At 43.1% G+C, this 22,650-nt stretch overlaps 1 protein-coding gene and 1 long non-coding RNA gene across 2 annotated transcripts in view; one reads left to right on the forward strand and one right to left on the reverse strand.

Annotated features, from left to right (window-relative positions):
* Positions 1–22,650, forward strand: part of LOC142854866 (uncharacterized) — a 226,639-nt gene that overhangs the window by 75,424 nt on the left and 128,565 nt on the right. Inside the window, exon 3 of the long non-coding RNA XR_012911380.1 lies at positions 11,622–11,756. This is a non-coding gene — a long non-coding RNA (uncharacterized LOC142854866). The remainder of the gene's footprint in view (positions 1–11,621; positions 11,757–22,650) is intronic.
* On the reverse strand, positions 6,980–22,554 carry LOC142854865 (alcohol dehydrogenase 1-like). Its single transcript, XM_075981249.1, has 9 exons — positions 22,516–22,554; positions 21,280–21,381; positions 14,542–14,680; positions 11,782–11,869; positions 11,450–11,669; positions 11,037–11,297; positions 9,986–10,121; positions 7,861–7,999; positions 6,980–7,004 (listed from the first exon to the last, which is right to left on the reverse strand). Exons 1-9 carry the CDS (start codon positions 22,552–22,554, stop codon positions 6,980–6,982), a joined length of 1,149 nt encoding a protein of 382 aa, XP_075837364.1.

Consider the following 22,650-nt stretch of genomic DNA (forward strand, 5'->3'; position numbering starts at 1 on the left):
GGGCATCTAGGTTATTTCCAGGTTCTGGATATTATGCATAATGCTACTGTGAATATTGTTGAGAAAGTGCCCTTGTGGTATGATTGAGAGTCCTTTGGGTATGTGCCCAGGAGTGGTGTTGCTGGGTTTTGAGGTAGATTGATTCCCAATTTTCTGAGAAACCACCGTACTGATTTCCAAAGTGGCTGTATAAGTTTGCACTCCTACCAGCAGTGGAGGAGTGCTCCCCTGACTCCACATCCTCTCCAACATAAGATGTCCTTAGTACTTTTTTATCTTAGCCATTCTGACAAGTGTAAGTTGGTAGCTCAGAGTCGCTTTGATTTGCATTTCCTGATGATCAAGGATGCTGAGCAATTCCTTAAATGTCTTTCAGCCATTTGAGATTCTTCTGCTGAGTATTCTGTTTAGCTCTATACCACTTTTTTGTTTGTTTTTTTTGTTTTGTTTTTTGAGACAGGGTTTATCTGTAGCTTTGGAGCCTGTCCTGGAACTAGCTTTTGTAGACCAGGCTGGCCTCAAACTACAGAGGTCTGCCTGTCTCTGCCTTTGGAGTGCTGGGATTAAGGGCATGAACCACCACTGCTCAGCTTTATACCACATTTTTTTTTATTTATTTATTATGTATACAATACTCTGTGTGTATGCCTGCAGGCCAGAAGAGGGTGCCAGACCTCTTTACAGATGGTTGTGAGCCACCATGTGGTTGCTGGGAATTGAACTCAGGACCTTTGGAAGAGCAGGCAATGCTCTTAACCACTGAGCTATCTCTCCAGCCCTTTATACCACATTTTTAAATTGGATTATTTTGTATTTTGATTTCTAGTTTCTTTAGTTCTTTGTATATTTTGGAGATCAGCCCTCTGTCAGATGGGTTGGTGAAGATCTTTTCCTACTCTGTAGTCTGATGTTTTGTCTTATTTACTGTGTCCTTTGCTTTGGAAGCTTTTCAGTTTCAGGAAGTCCCATTTATTGATTGTTGCTCTCAGTGACTGTGCTATTGATGTTATATTTAGCAAGTAGTCTCTTGTGCCCATGTGTTCAAGGCTACTTCCCACGTTCTCTTTTATCAGTTTCAATGTAACTGGGTTTATTTTGAGGTCCTTGATCCACTTGGACTTGGACTTTGTGCATGGAGATAGATATGGATCTATTTGCAATCGTCCACATGTTGACATCCAGTTATGCCAGCACCATTTGTTGAATGTGCTTTCCTTTTTCCATTGAACTATTTTGGCTTGTTTGTCAAAAATCAGTGTTCATAGGTGTGTGGATTAATGGCAGGGTCTTTAATTCCATTCCGTGGGTCCACATATTTGTTTTTATGCCAATATAGATGTTTTATTACTATAGCTCTATAGTAGAGTTTGAAGGGATGGCAATGCCTCTGGAAGTTCCTTTATTGTGTTTTAGCTATACTTGATTTTTTTTTTTTACTTTTCCATATGAAGTTGAATATTGTTCTTTCAAGGTCTATAAAGAATTGTGTTGGCTTCTCATCAGCCCTCATTGTTCACCATGTTCAGAGAGTCCGGTTTTATCCCATGCTTTTTCAGTCACAGTCCAGCTGGCCTTGGTGAGCTCCCAATAGATCAGCCCCCTTGTCTCAGTGGGTGGGTGCACCCCTCGTGGTCCTGACTTCCTTGCTCATCTTCTCCTTCCTTCCGCTCCTCATTGGGACCTTGGGAGCTCAGACCAGTGCTCCAGTGTGGCAAGGACATTGGCACGGGGCTTTGACCCTACTTCATGTTCTGGCTTTGTGGGAGCCTAGCCAGTTTGGTTGTTTACCTTCCTAGACATGGATGGAGGGGGGTGGACCTTGGACTTTCCACAGGGCAGGAAACCCTGACTGCTCTATGGACTGGAGAGGGAGGGGGAGAGGAGTTTGGGGGAGGGGGAGAAGGGTGGGAGGAGGGGGAGGGAAATGGGAGGCTGGGAGGAAGCGGATACTTTTTTTTCCTTTTCTCAATAAAAAAAAAGAATTGTGTTGGGATTTTGATGGGGATTGCAATGAATCTGTAGATTGCTTTTGGTAACTTTGTCATTTTTATTATGCTGATCCTACCTATTCAAGAGCATACGAGAGCTTTCCATTTTCTGATATCTTCTTCAGTTTCTTTCTTTAGAGACTTAAAGTTCTTGTCATACAGGTCTTTCACTTATTTGGCTAGAGTTACTTCAAGATATTTTATATTTATAACTATTGTAAAGGGTGGTGGTTCTCTAATTTCTTTCTCAGCCCATTTATTATTTATAGGAAGGCTACTGAATTTTTTGAGTTAATCTTGTATCCTGCCATACTACTCGAGATATTTATCAGTTGTAGGAGTTCTCAGATAGTGTTTTTGGGGTCACTTACGTATCTTATATCATCTGCAAATAGGAATACTTTGACTTCTTCTTCCTTTCTAATTTGTATCCCCTTGATCTTCTTTTGTTGTCTTATCGCTCCAACTAGAACTTCAAGTACTATATTGAATAGATACGGAGAGAGTGGACAGTCTTGTCTTGTTTCTGATTTTAGTGGAATTGCTTTGAGTTTCTCTCCATTTAATTTGATATTGGCTGTTGGCTTGCTGTAAATTGCTTTTTATTATGTTTAGGTATGTTCTTGTATCCCTGCTCTCTCCAAGACCTTTATCATGAAAAACTGCTGTATTTTGTGGAAAACTTTTCAGCATCTAATGAGATGATCATGTGGCTTTTTTCGTTCAGTTTGTTTATATGGTGGATTACGCAGACAGATTTCTGTATGTTGAACCAACACTGCATCTCTGGGATGAAGCCTACTTGGTCATGATGGATGATTTTTTTTAATGAGTTTTTGGATTCAGTTTGTCAGTATTTTATTGAGTATTTTTGCATCAATGTTTATAAGGGAGAATGGTCTGTAGTTCTTTTTCTTTGTTGAATCTTTATGTGGTTTGGTTATCAGGGGTAACTGTAGCCTTGTAAAAGAAGTTTGGCAATGTTCCTTCCCTTTCTATTGTATGGAATAATTTGAGGAGTATTGGAATTATCTCTTTTTTAAAATTCTGGTAGAATTCTGTGCTGAGGCCACCTGGTCCTGGGATTTTTGGGGGGGGATTGTTGTTGGGAGACTTTTGATGACTGTTTCTATTTCTTGGGGTTATAATTTTATTTAAATTGTTTATCTGATCTTTAATTTTGGTATGTGGTACCTATCCAGAAAGCTTTCAATTTCTTTAAAATTTTCCAATTTTGTGGAGTACTGGTTTTTTGTTGTTGTTGTTGTTGTTTTGTTTGTTTGTTTTTTCGAGACAGGGTTTCTCTGTAGCTTTGGTACCTGTCCTGTAACTCGCTCTATAAACCAGGCTTGCCTCAAAGTCACAGAGATTTGCCTGTCTCTGCCTCCTGAGTGCTTGGATTAAAGGTGTGTGCCCCCCTCCCGCCCAGTGGTGTACAGGTTTTTGAAGTATGATCTGATGAGTCTCCAGATTTCATCAGGTTCTGTTGTGTAAATCCCCCTTTTTGTTTCCGATTTTGTTAATTTGGATATTCTTTCTCTGTCTTTTGGTTAGTTTGGATAAGAGTTTATCTATCTTGCTGCTTTTCTCAAAGAACCAGCTCTCTGTTTCATTTTTCTTGTATTGTTCTTTGTTTCTATTTTATTGATTTCAGCCCTCAATTTGATTTTTTCCTGGGATCTCCTTCTGGTTAATTTGCTTCTTTCTGTTTTAGAACTTTCAGGTGTTCTATTAATTAGCTAGTGTGGGATTTCTTCAACTTCTTTATGTAAGGCCTTTAGTACTAAGAACTTTCTTGTTCATACTGCTAAGTTTGGGTATGTTGTACTTTCATTTTCACTGAATTATAGGAAGTCTTTAATTTTCTTCTTTATTTCCTCATCGACCCAGGGATGATTCAGTTGCTCATTATTCAGTTTCCAAGAGTTTGTGAGCTTTCTGGAGTTTGTATTGCTGTTGAATTCTAACTTTAAGCTATGGTGATTTGATAAGATACAGGGTTTAATACCATTTTCTTTTTGTGTCTGTTGAGATTTGCCTTGTGACCGAGTATGTGGTCAATTTATGTCTGTTAAACCCATTTGAGTCATAACTTTTGTTAGTTCCCTTATTTCTCTGTTAACTTTCTGCCGGGCAGACCTGTCCAGTGCTGAGAGTGGGGTGTTGAAGTCTCCCACTATTAGTGTGGTCTGATGTGCGATTTAAGCTTTAGCAATGTCTCTTTTACAAATGTGGGTACCCTTGTATTTGGGGTATAGATGTTCAAAATTGAGACTTCATCTTGATGTATTTTTTCCAGTGATGAATATGAAATGTCCTTCATCTCTTTTGATTTCCTTTAGGTTGAAGTCTATTTTGTTAGATATTAGGATAACTACACCAGCTTGTTTCTTAGGCCCAGTTGATTGGAAAGTGTGCAGGTGACCTATGGCTCATTACAACACTAAAACACATCCCTAGGAGGATTCAAGATGCTATTGAGACATGAAAAGCTTGAAACTGTGTGTAGAACTCATGTGACAGATACTACATGTGCAAGGTAGCATGAGATAAGTAATGCTATGTGATACAAAACTTTGCCTTCATCTTCTGTACGGTGAACATATTAAAACCATACAGAGAAGAGCAGGCCTAAGAACTTATCATGCCAGGTGAAGGAAAGGAGGTAATCCTCCATTTGAGTCCCATCAAGAGGCAGACATCTAGCATTAAGATACCTGGTGGTATCCGGGTGGCGCACGCCTTTAATCCCAGCACTCGGGAGGCAGAGGCAGGCGGATCTCTGTGAGTTAGAGACCACCCTGGTCTACAGAGCTAGTTTTAGGACAGGCTCCAAAGCCACAGGGAAACCCTGTCTCTAAAAACCAAAAAAAAAAAAAAAAAAAAAAGATACCTGGTGGTAGTGGTGCACATCTTTAATCTAGCATGTGGGAGGCAGAGGCAGGGGAATCCCTGAGTTTGAAGCCTTCCTGTTCTAGAGTGAGTTCCAGCACAGTTAACGCTACACAGGGAAACCCTGTCTCTAAAAAACCCAAACAGAGATGGAGACAGCGCTCACTGACCACCTAGGATGTGCACCAAGAGACAGACAGGGAGATAATTCAGAACTGTCTCAGGGTCTTCAGCTCTGCTCAGTCCCTGTTGTTGGCATGGCACACTCAAACTGTCGCCTGCCCATCTGCCTGTTCGCCTGCCTAGATCTGCTGTCCGCCCATCTACTCATGTATTCATCTGGACCTAGTTCCGCCCTTTTGTCTCTATAGCTACTGTCAACTCAGCCTGAAGCCTGACTCTACAACAGCCCTAATAGACCCTTCAGCACAGTAATTCTCAGTCTGTGGGTGGTGATCTCTTTGGGGAGGTCAAACGACCCTCTCATAGGGGTTGCCTAAGACCACCTGCATATCAGGTATTTATACTATGATTCACAGCAGTAGCAAAATTATAGTTATGAAGTATCAATGCAAACAATGTTATGGTTGGAGGGGTCACCACACCATGAGGAACTGATTTAAAGGGTCACAGTGTTAGAGTGATCGAGAACCTCTGATCTAGCAGGGGCAACAGCTCAGGTTGTTTCATTGTCTGCAAATTTATTTCTACTGGGTTTTCTGCTTCTTCGGACTTCTGAAACCCCCTGAAGTCTGCTGTGACCCCTTAACTCACAAGAGTCATTCTATAATCCCCCCCACACACACACTCTGTGTGATGTGTAATATGTGATCTGAGTGTTAACCGTAGTAAATATATTATTGCAATTAAAGGACCCCTGCTCACCACTGTCAGGACTATCAAGAAAAGCTGATGTTTCTGGCAAATTGCTGCTGTTGAAACTGTGGTCCCTTGTGTGTTTATGGTTATTCAATAAATTCTGCTTTGTGCAAAGGCAAATGCATACTCATCTCTGTTTCTGACATAATATGCCCAGGATTTTTGTTGTTGGATGTTTCTGTCCCCCTAGCCAGCTCCCAACAGTTCCCAATTAACCACAAAGAGGCTTCTTGTTAATTGTAAACATTTGGCTGATAGCTTAGGCTAGTTACTAACTAATGCTTACAACTTAAATTGACCTTGACCTGTATTTCTTGGTACTTTTTATTTTTTTGCACAGCAAGTTCACCTTGCTTCTTGTTAGGGTCCTGGAGAAGTCCCACAAAAGACCACCATCCACGTATGCAATAAGCCAGAGCGTTTATTATAGCACGTGCATGTGGGGTTGCTCACCTGTACAAAATGGTGACCACCCTGAGAGGGACATGAAGGCTTCTTTTAGGCGCAGCTACGGGGAGTTCCTAGGGCAGTTAGGTAATTTTATCTATGATTGGCTTAAGTGAGTGGCAATTATGTTAGTATATTTCTAATTGGCTAAGGCTAGGAAAGGCTCACTAAGGCTGTAGCTTTTCTATTTGGGGGCAGGCCTGGACAAGTTCCAGGCTGTGTTCTTCCTTGGCTGCTGTGGAGCTTTGCAGGGGGTGGGGTGCTGGCTCAGGCCTAGAATACCTTGAGCTGCTGTTGGGTTCTTAAAGATTGATTGTCCTTTGTTCATGACTTCCTCAGAAACAGTCTGCTCAGTTGCAAGAATCAGGGACTGGGGCCTAATTTTTAACTGAATTATTTGGGACCTGTCATGATATTTGCCTGGCTTCCTCACTTTTCTCCAGGTCTCTTGGCGACCCCTCTCTTCTTCCTCCCAATGTTGTCCCAGGCTGGTTCTCCTGTTTAACTTCTTCATGCCTACCTATTGGTCATTTAGCTCTTTACTGAAGCAATGAGAACAACACATCTTATACAAAAAAAGATTATTCCACAGTATGGGAGAGGGTAGGAGAAAGGGGCAGAAGGGAGGGGAACAGAGAAAAATAGTTAACTTTATTTAACAGTTTAATTTGTTAACATTGCATATGCGTGTCTTTCTGATTTTGATCTTCAAGAAGGTAAAGAAGCACCAAATAGCCCTGCTGAGGATGCTAGTGTAGCACATTGTCAGGATCTTAGAGCGAGAGGACGCAGCGGATGCTGAAACACAGAAGAGCCGATGCTGATGTTACTGACTTGTCTGTGCTCACGGAGACAGCACAAAGCAATTACAGCATCTACCGTTTAGGAGAGAGAATGGCTCACCCATCTCCATTTCCTAGATCTACTCTTGTTACTGCCCTTTCTCTTACAGATACTAAATATCTGTAATAACGAGAAGCAGACAGTGCGGGAAGAGACAGCCCTGAACTGTCATGCCTCGGTTATAGGTGCATTTCACCCTGTGAGTTCTCGCCACTCACTGTCTGGTGGGAACTGGAGTAGCAATTCTGTTTTCTAATTGTGAAAGGCCGTGTGAAGACAACCATTGGATTGCATTTTGAATTGGAATGTCAGTCTTTTTGTTGCTGTTGGTTTTCTCATCAACTGAGGTGCTATGCTCTCAATAATTTCCAAATTCTAGTCATCGAGAAGAGCAATGCACATTGTGCTTTATATATTGGCAAGTTCCCTAGAGCACAAAGCATCCTAAGTCCGCCATTCTAAAACATTTATAGTAGGGAAGTTTGCTCATCTATTCTCCCTTTTATTTGATCTTTTAAGCAAAAACTTTTTCCTGAGCAGTTCTCACACTTGAGGTCTTGCAGTTGATGCTGGCGTTGGAGATAGAAATGTGATATCCAAGAATTCACATGACAATTGAATTACCATTTACTGTCACATGTCATCATGAGGGTGGCAGAGAGCCGACTAGGAGCATGGATTCTTCATAACACTTTGACTGAAAGTCTTATGTATGTCACCACACCAGGAACATCTTACACACACACAAGTGCATATGCATAGACACACATATATGCACACACACACTTACCCCATTCACACAAATACTGACCAGTTTTCCTCTCGCAACAATTTGAACGCTTTGTTGACTTTTTCAAAAGGCAGCTTATGGGTTATAAGAGCGTCTATGTTGATTTTCTTTTGTACGTAGTCCGTCACTAGTTTAGGGATGTCGTCTCTGGTTTTATACCCTGTAGAAGGAAAAGACAAAAGTAACAGGATGTGAAAACTATCAGAGCTGACTGAAGGCTCCCACAATTGCCTATTTCTAAAATTATCAAAGCCGTTCATTCATTGGTCCTTTTTATAAGTGTCAAAGCCAATGGTGTGTCTCTAGCAGAATCCAGTCACTGACAGCACTGTAATTTCCTGGGCTATAGAAGAGCCCTATTACCTATGTTCTCATGACTATCACCATAACCCATGTGCCTAAAGCTCTCCGTTGTCCTCAGGGCGTGAACAGTTTCCTGCAGCACTTGCTGGCTGATTTACCAGACTCCTCTCCTCTGAGGCTCTAACATCAGCTGGAAGGTGAAGGTGGCAGGAAGTGGTTAGTGTCCTGGAAACAAAGGACAGCTGTGGGGTGAGGGGCTCTGAGAGTGACTGCGCTGAGTCTCTTATTTCTGTCTTCCCTTTCACAGAGGAAGAGGAAAATTTTAGCACAGTCTCATTGACGCTCACACACCCAAGGACATAAGGACTTCCCAGAAGGCCTCGCCTCCTAAAGGGCCACAGAACCTCTCTCTCGGTAGCACCATTCTGGGGACCTCTAAGTTACAGACTCAGAGGACATTCAGCATCTGTACCGCAGAAACAATACGGTATCTGACTACTGCATAATTAATTGATGTTCAGGGTTTTCACTAACCTGGAACCTGTCAGAATAACAACGAACAAGGGGGCAGCCTCTGCAGAAGATTCTTTTATCTATATTGAAATAATTCCTCTTTTTATGGAACGAGTTTTATGAATTGGTGAGATAACTGGCTGTTAGTATCCGGCATGCCTCAAGCTTTTGCACACGCACACACACTTGGTGTCATTAATAGATTAGGATAAACACACAGCACACAGCAAGAAGGCACACATGGTGTTTGGGAATAAGGTCCTTTCAAATTTCAACTTTGGGATTGGAGTTGCTGGTAAAAATCAAGGCCAAAAATTGAGGTCTGGAGATCTGAGAGCCAGGCACAAGGCTGGTCAATCAGATACCTGGAGCCAAACACGTTCAAGTTTCCAGCAGTTGTGTGGAATCCTAGGGTCCTTCTAAAAGCCTGGAAGAGCCTCTAAGGGAGCATAGTGTCTGGCAGGAAACAGACCACAAAGCTTGCAGGATGTCAGGCTCATGAGAGGAAGGTGGCAAAGTGTCTTGTCTGAATAAAAGAGAGATTGGAACCAGTGGCCCAGTGATAGCTCAGCAGGCAATTCTCCCTCCGCTGTTTACTTCCCAGCTTCTGTCTTACTGAGTGGGTACTATTCTTGCTGCAGACCGTATAGTCCTTTGCGCTGAGCCAGAAGGCTGTATCTGATATCCCTTAGCAGCCACAGACATGGGTCTGCACCCTGTGGCACACAGTTGAGGTCATCTTGGCTATCCAAAGCTCATTGCTTCCTTTTTGATGTGAATTTCAGTTTCTTTTTTCTCTTGCTCTGATAAAACTATCCTGACACAAGCTGGAGAGATGACTCATTGGCCGAGAGCACTTGTTTCTCTTCTAGATGACCTGGGTTCAAGTCCCAGCATCCACGTGGCCATTTACATCTATCTGTAACTTCAGCCCCAAGGGAGCCGATACCCTCTGCTAACCTTCAAGGGCACCAAGCACACAAGAGATGCATATACATACGTGCAGGTAAAATACACATAAAAGAAAAAATGTATTGACAAAGCAAAACAAACCTCTTTTTTTTTTTGTGAAAGTTAACCACACCACACACATACACACACACTGACAGCAACAAAATGGACAAAGATAGACAGTTAGCTATAAATCAAAAACAGAATCATTTGTGTTTAGTATTCCCAGCATTCAGTTTCTTCCTAAATAGTGAGGAGAGCACAGCCCACCTTGCCATTTTCTGATACACTGTCTTCTACTTCTTCCCCTCTTCCCCACTGTTCCCTCCGAGGAGCATGCAGAGGATTCTGGGAAGAGAAAGGAAACGGAAAGGCCTACCTCCCATAATAGAAGATTTCAAGGTTCTCCCTGGGAGAAGCACCATTGGGTCAAAAGAGAGCTGTGAACCTGTTGGAGCAACTCCCATAATCACACACACTCCGTAGCTCATATTGCAGGACTTCAACGCTGAGACCTAAATGCAGACACAGAATGGTTACGATCTCAGCAGCTCTGCATGTAACTTGTAGCAAGCCTGGTAGAAATGAAGGTCCTCTAAAGATGCCTTTGACCCTCAATCGGATCAGTAGACTACTAAAACAAACAGCCTCAAAGAAATGGGTATTGTCCCATGAACCACAGGCTAGGAGAGGAAAAGGGCACCAGCCAGCGTGGGCATTTGTCTCCTGGAGAAAGATCTCACAGTTGGAACAGCTTGCTGGCCCACCTTACAGGATGAGACTGAAGTGCAGACAGGACCGACCAAGGGCGGGTGGGAACAAACCTTGGCCAGGACTGTTCCAATGCATGTGTCTGTTTCAACTTCACTCTCACTTCACGACCTGGAAAATGGACTTGGGGGCTTCACTGGGTCCTTCCCAATGTGGCCACATTGATTACATCTTTTTTTTTACTTTTGAAATTTTAATTTGGGTCTTTAAATTGGCTTATGGAGGGCGGGTAGCCAGGCAATCTTGCGGCGCAGGTTGTGTTCTTCAAGTTTGATAACAATGCTGATGTGTGCTTTCGGGGAATATGTGGGAGACGTACTATGATCAAATAGCATGCATGCTTAATATGATGCCTAGAGTAAGCTGTTTAAATTCATTAAGATTAATATCTTCGTCTTGAAGATGAAGATATTATTAATTAGCTGGGAAGGCTGATCTACAAATGAAATGGGGGTAGAACAGTGCAAGGCATGCCAGTATGCTCAGAAAGGCTAGGTAAAAATGCATAGCCCTTCATCAGGACTGGACATATAGAGCCAAGCTTAGTATGCTGGAGGCCCTTGGTTCAGTTTGCAACACCCTTCCAAATAAAACAAGCAGCAGTAAACTCCTGACTTTAATAAGTTAGTGTGTTTGTGAAAGGTGCTCAAGACACATACCATGGTTTCAATGAGGCCGATGGCCTCAAAGGCAAAGTCAACACCCACACCCGTCATTTCCATCACCGCCTCCTGGACAGGCTTCTGGAGCTTTCTAGGGTTGAGACAATCAGTGACACCCAAGGCTCTTGCCCGGGGAAACTTCTTCTCATTGATGTCAACCCCGATGATTCTAGAAGCACCAGAAGCTTTGCAGGCCATGACAATGGCTGAGCCAATCCCTCCGAGTCCAAAAACCACGCAGATGGAGCCAGGGGTGACCTGCAGATTCAGAGGTGATCTTGTGTTAGTAGGAAATGAAGAGGGAGTGGGGGAGGCCTCTTTGGTTTTGTCCATGACCGAAGGAGCCTTCCTGCCATGTGGCTCCCCTTTTACCCGTAGAGTCACTGAAAACAGCTCAAATGTGTCCTTACCTGCGCTGTATTAAACACAGCTCCAAAGCCTGTTGGCACCTCACAGCTCATGATACAGACTTTATCCATGGGAGCAGCAGCATCGATCTTCGCCACGGCAATTTCATCTACCACGGTATACTCTGTGAAGGTGCTGGTCCCGTAAAGATGATAGATTTTCTTCCCTCTGCAGGTAAATCTGCTGGTTCCATCCAACATTAATCCCGTCGGAGAGAGAATACTACTCCCCAGACCGAGCAACAAAGAAGAGAAATGAAAAGACATTTTCAGGACTGAGTCAACCTCTCTCCCGAGGAAAGCAAATGAGGTAAAAAGTCAAAATGGGAACTAACTTCTCTTTCTCACAGAGGTTGCCCTTCGGGTGGAGGCAGTAGATGCATTTTCTACATTCTGGAAGCGGAAGCATTAAAACTTTATCTCCTGAGGAAAAAGAATAGAGAAAGTTATGCCAACTCAGGGGAGACCTGGAATACAGTCCATTGGGAACTGGTTAGAGCAGATGCCATCAATTTGTTGCAGAGGAGGGGGGCATGGTATTTGAAGTTAATTATCATTCCACTCTGGGGTAAAAAAAATTTAATTTTAATATAAATAGACCTGCAAGATTGAAAAGAAAAGAATTCAGATATTTGCAACTCGTGGCATTGAGGTTCAAAGACAAGAGTAGCTACATCTAAGAGTGAAATCAGTTTTTGTGGTATACAAGGCTTGTCTGTTTGGCTCAGTGTTCCAGGAGAAAAGTAGAATCTGTGCTTACTGATACTTATTGGAAGAATGAATCATATACGAGCTAAATTAGAACCAGCACTCATTATGAGGTGCTGTATCATACTAGAACTTAAGGAAAGGCGGCCTGTGCCCTTCATCATATTCTGTCATTAAGGAGCTAAGTTAATCAAAGGAATTGACCTTTTTCAGGGCATTGCTTCATAGGTGATTGAGATCAGTCTGTGCCCTGCCCTGAGCTACTCCGTATCACGTAAAACAATGGTTTTCAGATGGATTGCCCCGAAAGATGACTTTACAAGCAGCTTTTGACTCCTTTTGGGAAAGGAGGGAACTGACTGCTCCTAGGACACCATCCAGAGATCTTAGCCCTCATAAAGCCTCAGTTTATTGGCTTGTCTTTCAGTTTCCCAGCTTTCCCTCTTAGGTCCCCTGCAATGCCTTGCCTCCGTAACCTACACATATAACTGTTCTGTAGTTCCTACCCTCACATAGCCACAGATGTATGTACTGTGTGCTGTGTGCCATGTGGTCAGAGTTGGTATTCGTAATTAGGATGGGAATGGAGCAACTCACAGGTGTCCCAGCCAGGGCTTGCGATCAAGGCGATCAGGAACGCCTAGCAAGTTCCTGCCAATCAAACTGCTGTGCCGTGTGAACTTACTGATAGTCAGTACATTCTGACATCATGGGAAGGCACAGATGTGTTCACCCTTATTCCTGGCATAGCATGCTCACAAAATACATAAAAGAAAACAAAAAAAAAATCTATGACAAACTTTTGTTAGAATAATGTGATGTTATCAAGTGTTCGAAACAGGAAGGTCTGTACTGTGGGGAAAGGAAATACAAAGTCTAGGAGAAACTCTTACACATGATACTACTGTTTGTACAATTGAAAACATTAGTGCAGACACACGTGTGTGTACTGAATAGGTCTCATGTTTTATGTTTACCAATGTTGTGATACAGTGTATCTATTGTAATTCTTAGTTTAATTTTGGGTGGACTGGTGTGAGATAATATCCATAAAGATGAATGGGTAAGAATTCTTTTAGGCTCTTGTAGTCAAAAATAAAATTGGAAGAATATGAATATTCTATTTTTCCATGAGGGAATTGAGCACAGCCTGTGAAGGACAGGTAAGAAGGTAAGTGTTCACACCCCTGAACTCCGTCTTCACCTGTGCTCTGAAACCCAGGTTGCCTATTTCTGTAGCTGATGTCTGGATGCAGATTAATGGTTTTGTCAACATATGGTGCGTTTTGAGGTCTTTATGTTACCCCGGGGGAAGAGTCAGAGTGGGAATTAGGACAGGAATTGGTGCTACATTGTAAAAAATGGAATCTACCTCTGGGCAGAGACAGGTCCTTGTCCATCCCTTTAAAGCTAATACACAGGGCACAGCTGGAACCTGGCTAGGGAGCACCCACAAGAAGAAACTGGATTCATCTGAAGGTGCGTGCCCTTCCTTTCTGGCACACCTGAAACCCAACACCATCCCTGCCATACCCACCATGAGTTTGGGGTCTGCTAGCCCTTCTGAGACCGGTCTGGAAAGACATAGTTATTTCTTCTTTTTCTCTCTGATGCTGGCTGTATCGTAAGGATGCTCTCACACCCCATAATCAATGCTTTGGGATTCCTTAGTCGTTTTTCTAAAGCTCCTCTCCTCGACCTGTGGCTGTATGTGTTCAGGGGAAAGGGGGCTGACCCCCATGCTGCCTCAGTTGGAGCAGCGTGACTTTCCTTCCTTCTCTTCTCCACTTCCCCTCCCCCTTCCAGTTTGCCTGCCCTGGTTCTTCCTTTTAAGCTCCAATAAACTGTCTTCATGCTTCTGTTTGAGTCTGTTCTTTGTCCTAAAGCCTATTTGTGATTTTTCTTAAATTCTTTCATTAATAAAACTAAGAACCTCAAGAGAGGACCTTGATTTCCCAGTTACCATTTGATATCATATGATAGCTCTGCTGGGGCTCCATGTGATTTCTGATAACACCTTTCCCCGCCTCTTAATTCATTCATTCATTCATTCATTCATTCATTCCTCCTTCCCTTCTTCCCTCTCTCCCTCTCTCCCTTTCTTCCTCCCTCCCTCTCTTTCTTTCGATTTATTTATTTATTATGTATGCAGGGTTCTGCCTGAGTATATGCCTCCATGCCAGAAGAAGGTACCAGATCTCATTACAGATGGTTGTGAGCCACCATGTGGTTGCTGGGAATTGAACTCAGGACCTCTGGAAGACCAGCCAATGCTCTTAACCTCTGAATCATCTCTCCAGTCCTGCCTCTTAATTCCTTAAGTGACAGAAAAGCTAAACCTCTTCTTGCATCCCTGGATAACATCAATATCACGTTTAGTTACCTACCTGGCTTTACGGTAGCTACTCCTTGTCCGACACTCTCCACAAGCCCAGCTCCCTCATGGCCCAGGATGATAGGAAGTGGCATTTTGTCTTTCCCTTCCAGGATATGGTTATCAGTACCACAGACCCCGGAGTATAAAATCTGAAAAGATGATTAAATACATTGAGATAAAATGCCTAGTGACAGAAAGACAGACTCACTGTGTTCTCACGAATATGTGGATCCTGGCATCAAATCTTTAGATTTCCATGTTTAACTTGGGGTACCTGTAGGGCCAGGTGTGCTGGTTGGGTTTTGTCAACTAAACCAAGCCTAGTATAACTGGGAAAAGAGAAAGTTAATTGAAAAAAACTCTTCCAACAGATTGGCCTGTAGTAAAGTCTGTGGGCATTGTCTTGATTAATTACCGAGGTGGATGGGTCCTGTTCACTGTGGGCCTTGCCGTCCTGGCCTGGTGGTCCTGGGTTGCATAAGAGAGTGAGCTGAGCAAGCCAGGAGTGAGCAATCCAGTAAGCAGCGCCTCTCCATGGCCTCTGCTTCAAGTTCCTGCCTTGATTTCCCTCAGCGATGGCTGTGATCCGAGAGGAGTAAAATGAAATAAATCCTTTCCTTCCCAAGCTGCAGTTGCTCATTGTTGAATGCTATTTTGTCTGTGTTCTGACACACAAAGCTTGCCTGGAGATCAGAGGGAGGAGCCAGCCACTAGTTAACCCTAGAGGCCAGGCAGTGGTATCACACACCTTTAATCCCAGCACTTTGGGAGGAAGCAGGAAGATCAGATCACCCTGGGCTATATGAGTTTGAGCCAGTCTAGGAGAGAAACAGCTGAGCATTGGTGGTGCACTAGGGAGGTGGAGATGGATCTTGCTCCCCATTTGGTCTGAGAGTTTGTAGAGGTAAGAAGTCTCTAGGGGCTGCTGCTCTGCTTCTCCAATCTTTCAGCTTTCACGCTAATATCTGACTCTGGGTTTTGATGAATAAGACTAAGGAGGCTTGTGCTTCAGGTCATCGTGCGTTATCACAGCAATAGAATCCTAACTAATACACCAGGAAAACCAAAAGAAGCCCCTAGTGGGAGAGGAAGAAAATGTCGTAAAGGAGAAGGAATAGTAGGATGTAGGTGAAAAGGAAACGGGATTAATGAGTGTAAGGCCTGCATTACTCTCTATGGTACAGTTACTCTCTATGGTACAGTTGGCACTACTGTACCGTTTGCGAGCCAGGCAAGGGCCTGGAGGTTAAAGGAACACACAAGAGACGTGGGTCATCTGTGAGGAGAGAATGCCGAATGCTGTTTATTCAAGCTTAGGAAAAACTTTATATACCTAGTGGCTGTACAATGGAATTCCCTTTTGTCAGGTGGGAAATTACCAGGCCCACGGTGGAATAAACAAAGGCCCTACAGCTAATCACCAAGGGGATAAAGGGAGCACAGAAACAAACAGGATGTTTAGCTGGAAATTGCAATAAGTTGTCTGGCCAGAAAGTCCTCAATATGAACCCCGGGAGGAGGGATAGACCTGTGGGCCCTAGAAGTGAGGAGGGAGGTTTACAGGAGGTAGAGGGAGATGGGAAGGTAGGGCAGAGTAGGGGGTGGGGCAGGGATAATTAACACTAGGATATTTTAAAAATCTATATGGAAATCTACTGCTTTATGAACTTCCTAAGTGTGTGTGTGTGTGTGTGTGTGTGTGTGTGTGTGTGTGTGTATTTCCCCCTAGAAACTATAGGGTGCCAAATATTATTGCTCAAGGGACAGTGCCAGTGCCAGATCTGGGGGTATCTCCCCCCCTTGAATTATCTGTCACGAGTGACTTAGAGACCCCCTCAAACAATATAAGCTGTGGTGGTGGCTCTTGGTTGCTCACCAGGAGCCTGTTGGTAAGCTCCTGCTACTGAAAACACCACAGTCATGGAAAAGTCAAGCAGATGCTGACTGGGCTGCTTTCTCTGCGCTCATTTGCTTTCATGGTCCTGAAGGTTCTCTGTGTGTTGTTGGGAGAGAAAGGCCATCAACAATTTTATCTGCGAACTCTGCAAGCGACAATAATGACCAGCCTGGTAGGATGCATCCATGGGTGCAGGGGTGGCATAAAGGCTGCAGGGATCACCAACCACTTTCTCACTGCATTTCCGACCCACTCCACAGGAAGAAACACAGGCCTGGTATATAAATCTAGCCTAAACCCCATGGTTGGGAGTTCATAGGCTCTAGAAACAGACCTATTCCTATTGTCTTATTGCTAAAGGGACAGAGTATCAACCTGCTCTCTAAAGACATGATGTTTACTCCTTGATTGGGGCATCTCTCAGATCTCTTCAGCAAAGCTTTTTTTGTGCTGTGGACGACAGCTAATGAAGAAACTCACAGCTGGTTAAAGTGCAGAGAGTATGTACGGCACTCTCTGCTGTCAGTGAGACATCTTCGTCACACACCTCCCCAAGGCTGGGGCCATCTTGTGGAAGAGGGGTTGGAAAGATAGTAAGAGCCAGAGGTTGAGGAAGACCAGGGAGAAACAGTGTCCTCTGGACATGACAGGATGGATGCACCCATAAACTCACAGCGGCTGTGGTCACCAGCACAAGATGAAGCCATTTAGCATCCCAGGAGAGAAGGGTTTCCAAGCTCACGCCTAGCTGAGGAACAACTGACAGTTGATGGCTGCTACATGAGTAAGTTTTCTTTAGGAGGATGGTCCTGGGTAGGCCAACTGTGCTCCAGTGACCCACACTGTGCATATATGAGCAGCGTAAACTGGTGCTGTGAGCCACAACTATTATAAAGTAAAAGTACAGCTGACAGATCACTAGAAAAACCCACAAGTGTGCACCTTATGGGGAACCTGATATGCAAAGCTTTGGGAACACCTATAGTTTGGATAGTCACTGTCAATTCTGTAGAAATAGTGTGAAGTCACGGCTTTCTCCCTCCCATTAAGGGATTCATCCCAAAATATCCCAGCAGTGGATAAATCATCCTGTAAACCTGACTTATCCTGCACTGGCAACTGGATGACCTCTCCCACACCATGGGGCCCTGGTGTGGAAGCATTCACTCAGTCAAACCTTTGTTCTCAGAGTCAAATCTACATAAAGCCAGTCCCCCATAATTATCCTTATTGACAGGACTTATTGGCAAGAAAGAAGCCCTAGGCGGGAGGCACTGAACAGAGACAGTATGTCTGCCCTTACTGATTGATAAACAGGTTTGGGTAGCCCTGAGTTTTTTAACAGGCAACTCAGGAGAGTATGACCTACTGGCCTTTGTTCTACCCTAACAAACTATTAATATTCTCTACTTACCTTCACCTTTCATTTGACACAAAGTCTTAGTCTAGGTAATTAGATGTTTGAAACTTTACTCATAAAATGTACAGGACAAAAGCTTAGCTCGCTAAACCAGCCCCAGAAACTGGACCCAGTGAACTGTTAAGAAGAAAAAGGACATGAAGTAGGAAGAGGATGGGGATGTGGGCAGGGGTGAATATGATCAAAACATATTGCATGCATGCATGAGGCTCTCGAAGAATGAATGCAATTATTATATTAAAATACCTGGTCATAAAATTATTGAGTCTTGCAGAGAAAAATAGGTTACAACTTCAAGTGACATCATTGTGCCCACAGAACACAACACGGAGTTTCTCTTTTCTTCATAATTTTGCCTCGACTGCCTTAACTTGGCAAACACTAAATTCTTTCTAGCACTTTGTTACAAATTGCGGGATGTGTTCAATACAGCAGGAACTTTAGGGCATATCTTGTTCCATGAACTCACAGGGAGGGAAACCTGGGTAACATTTTGATGTTCTTTCCTGAATTCCATGCCAAGCAGTAAAACAGTCTGAACCCCAAGCCTTTCTGTGCCAGCTTTCCCATGCCCATCCCGCGTGCTGTCTCATGATACCAGCTAACATTGCAAAAAGGGACCTGGAAAGGCCTTTGAAGCCATCTCCAAAGGTTCTTCTGCCCTATACAGCTTCCTTGCCTTTTCCTCTTTGCAACAGTTTTCTTTCTCTAACTGTTCCGATTCAAAAGGTCACTTAGTTGTCCTCGGGGGCACAGAGATGCCACAGCTGGATGGAGCTGGTGGCCAGTCAGATCAGTTTCAGACTGCATATTTCCCCTGGAACATGTTGACAGAGCTAACAAGTTTTATCTAGACATTCTCTTTATTTTTGTTATTTTTTTTTCTGGCCCGCAGAAATTGATCCTTGGAAGGTTTCAAATTCTTTGTAAAATTGCTCTTTTGCTTTGGCAATCTGCTCACTTTGATGTTATTTTCTTTATTCCTCTGGGCTCTTCCCGGATGGGAGATGTTTATCTGTGTGTTTTCTTGGTCTGTTTATTCAGGCCATTGATCCAAGCAGTTACCTGGCAGTCCCATCCCTCTCTGTCCTTTTGTTTACTTGATGCTTCTAGTTGCCCCAGAATCTCATCTCTCTCTGCCCTTTTGCTTGCTTGCTTGCTGTTTTCAAATGCCCTCTCTGGTTGGTCTTGAGGGAAATCAGTCTAATCTGGTCCACAGCTTTAGATCTGCAGAAATTCAGTGGTGTCAGCGTGAACTATTAATTTTATCTTTGCCTGGTTTTCTGTGTTGAGTTTGCTGCTGTTTGCTCACAGAGTTTCCAGTCCTCTCTTAAATGCTTATCACCAAGATCTTGGGTATGGTTTGGGTGTGGTCTGCTTCATGAGAGGTTCACATGCTAGAGTCTTACCCCGCAGCATAGCAAGTATTGAAAATCAGCAATGTCTTTGATGCATGGGCACTACCCTCATGAATGGCTTAATGTCTTTCTCAGAGGACTAGATGGAGAAGCTCGTGAGATGATTCATCAGTTAAGAATGCTTTCTGCTCCTGCAGAGGACCTGAGTTTGTTCTTAGCACCAAAGTTGGGTAGCTCACAACTGTCTGTCTTTCCAACTTTAGTGTATTTGTGGCTTCTAGGGGGCACCGGCACACAAGTACACCCCCCCCCCACACACACACAGAGACACACACACTTTTAAAATGAAATACATCTTTAAAATGGATTAGGTCTCATGGGATGCATTAGGACTAGCAGTCCCCAGTATAATAGCACGTGGAGGGAGGTAGTCAGCTTCAGATGAAGCCATGAATTCACAGCTTCTGTCTTTATGCAGAGAGAGACCAGGAGCTTCTTCCTTTCCACGTCCCCTCTTTCTCTCTCACAGAAAGGTACAGCAAGAAGATGAGCATCTATGTATGTATGTATGTATGTATGTATGTATGTATGTATGTATCTATCTATCTATCTATCTATCTATCTATCTATCTATCTATCTATCTATCTATCTATCTATCTATGCCAGTATGAGAGCTTTTATCAGAACCAGGCATGCTGGCTCCCTCATCTAGAAGACTTCCAGACTATGGAACTGTGAGAAAGTAAATCTTCTCTAAAACACACGCATGATGGGATTCTGTGTTGATGGCTGGAGCAGACCCTGGTGAGGTGGTCCTGTCTAGAGCAAACTTTTCCTACAGTTGAGAATGGCAGAAGAAGGTGGGTGATTAATCCCTAGAACTCTAGATCTGTCATACCTGGAGTGGAGAACCTCCCAGGGAACAAGTGTGGGAGGGGGGCCTGGGCCTCATAGCCACTCCCACTGCAGCAGAGCAACTGCTTTTGTCTGAGTCTCTTGTCTCCTGATGTAACAGAATATCACCAATTATGTCATTCTGACCCTATCGGTTTATTTGGCTCACAACTGTGGAATCTGGTGAATCTAAGACCATGGTCTCTCACCCAAGGGCCCACCTTCTGTTACAACATGGCAAACAGCAGATGGATGTGTGCGATATAAAGAGGTAGGTGGGTGCAGAATCGTGCTTTTGTTAGGAGCCTGTAAGAAATGTCTTCCTATAGGAACAGCTTTAATCCATTCGTGAGGGCCAAGGCCCCACGATCCACACACTTACTTCTTAGAGACATTGTCCTGGAATCTTTATAATGGCAACCACACTTTAACACAAGTCTGGGAGGACACCTATAGCCACCTAATAGTTATATATCAGAATAGCTCTGTAACTGTCAAAAAGCGAGCTTTAGGAACTAACAGTTGTATTGATTTCCACCGATCTTACTTTGTGTGTATATGAGTTATGAGTGCGTGAATGAGCTTTCCTGTGTGTATGAGAGAAAGAGAACTTTCTGTGTCTGTGTGTGTGTGTGTGTGTATGTGCTCTCTTCCCCCACCCTCCTCTGTGTGTGTGTGTGTGTGTGCGTGTACATGCGTGTGCCCACACATGCACCAGAGGTTGAAGTCCAGATATCTGTCCTCATTTGCTCCTCTATTTTTTGAGATAAGGTTCCCCACTGAACCAGAAACAGAGGCTCATCACTTTGCCTTCACTGGTTGACCAGAAAAGTCCGGGGGATTCTCCTGTCTCTAACTCCCAGTTACAAATGTATGCCTCTTGCCTGGCTTTTATGTGACTTCACTGATCCCTCCCCAGTTTGATTTTCAAATCCAAAAATTATTAGTATTTTAAAAATATTACCGAACACTTAGTATTTATCTGTCTTAGGATTGTGACATTTTAACAAAATGCAACAACCGCATTATTACTAGACACTAATATCAATCTGTATAAATCATAGGAACTCTTAACTCTCTTTAATATAGAATACCATGTTTCCTAAATTAAAAAAATCATTGTAAACACACACATATGTACGTTTATATCTACTCAATGTATCACCATTTATATTTACCTTAATTCGGACCTCACCGGCCTTTGGTGGATCAACTTCAACTTCCTCAATGGAAAGGGGGGCATTGGTTGTCCAGGCAACAGCTGCCCGGCATTTGATGACCTAGATGCATGCAAAAATGAAGTTATGATGTGTGTTACTGCTAATGAACAAGAAACAGTGAGATAAAGAGTCCAGTTCCCATTTCCTACCCTGAGCAGCCATCCTGTTTGTCTCCTTTAGAGGGGAAAACAGCTACTTATTCATTGGAAACAATCTCTTGTATCTTTTATGTCTGATTAAAATAAAAACTTAAACAAAATGTTATAATGTAAGTTCACATCAATATGCATGTATGTACATATGTACATATACATATAATACATATATACATATATATCGTACTTATACATCATAGTATACCTTCTTTTAGCTTCAGAGAGCTGATTGGAATTCTTAGTTGATTTCTCTGTATTTAAAATGCCACAAGGTACCAATGTTGGTTTATGAAGCCCAGTTCTGCTCTCTGAGCTTAAATTCCTGCCTTGTATTTTCTACCATTGCTTACTTACCTGGAGATTAGACTCTATCACGTAAAGAACCTGGTAAGAAAAGACTAGCAGCACCTTGGAAGTAACATGAGAAACACTTCCCCTCTTACTTTTCTAGCCCAGGTTCATCCTAGTGAAATAGGGCATAGAACATTCAATTTGCCATTATAACTGACTTCCTCTGTCTTATAACATTGATTCATTTTAGTTTGCAAATCTCCAATCTTCGCTTTTCTCTACTGATTTTCCTTTATTAATAGATATTTTGGAGATAAGTATTTAAACATACTCTTTATAAACTTTTCAGGATTGATTAAGTTGCTTATCTCTTTAACACAAAAATAAAGGGAAGATGGGAACACAGCCCCCCCCCACTATCACTAATTATGCAATTCCCCAAAATTTTGGAAACTCATAAGGGACAGCATATGTGCAGTGCAATGGATGAGCCTCACCCTGGGAAAGCTACCTCTGAGATCACAGTATCTCCCATTGGGGCTAAGTTTCTAAGCTGTTTCTTTAAATGATAACAGTTCTTATTTTATTATGATTTTCATAGAGATTCTTCTAAAACTGACTTGCAAACTACCAGGAGTTCTTCCTTTATGCAAAGCATGCTCTCAACAGAGCCTTAATTAGCAAAGCATATCTACTACCAATTACGACCATCCAGGAGACCGCATTCCAGGAGCTAACCCTGACTTACACTGCTGGGTGTTTTCATGGCGAGGCTGGCTTGCTCCATCTTTGCTTCTGGTGGGTTCAGAACTGAGGTCCTCTCCGTCTCTAGTGCTCACCTTCTGAACTGAGTGAGCACTGATGTCTTCTTACTCTCCAGAGT

This window comes from Microtus pennsylvanicus, chromosome 7 (assembly GCF_037038515.1).
Source record: "Microtus pennsylvanicus isolate mMicPen1 chromosome 7, mMicPen1.hap1, whole genome shotgun sequence".
NCBI classification, from domain to species: Eukaryota; Metazoa; Chordata; class Mammalia; order Rodentia; family Cricetidae; genus Microtus; species Microtus pennsylvanicus.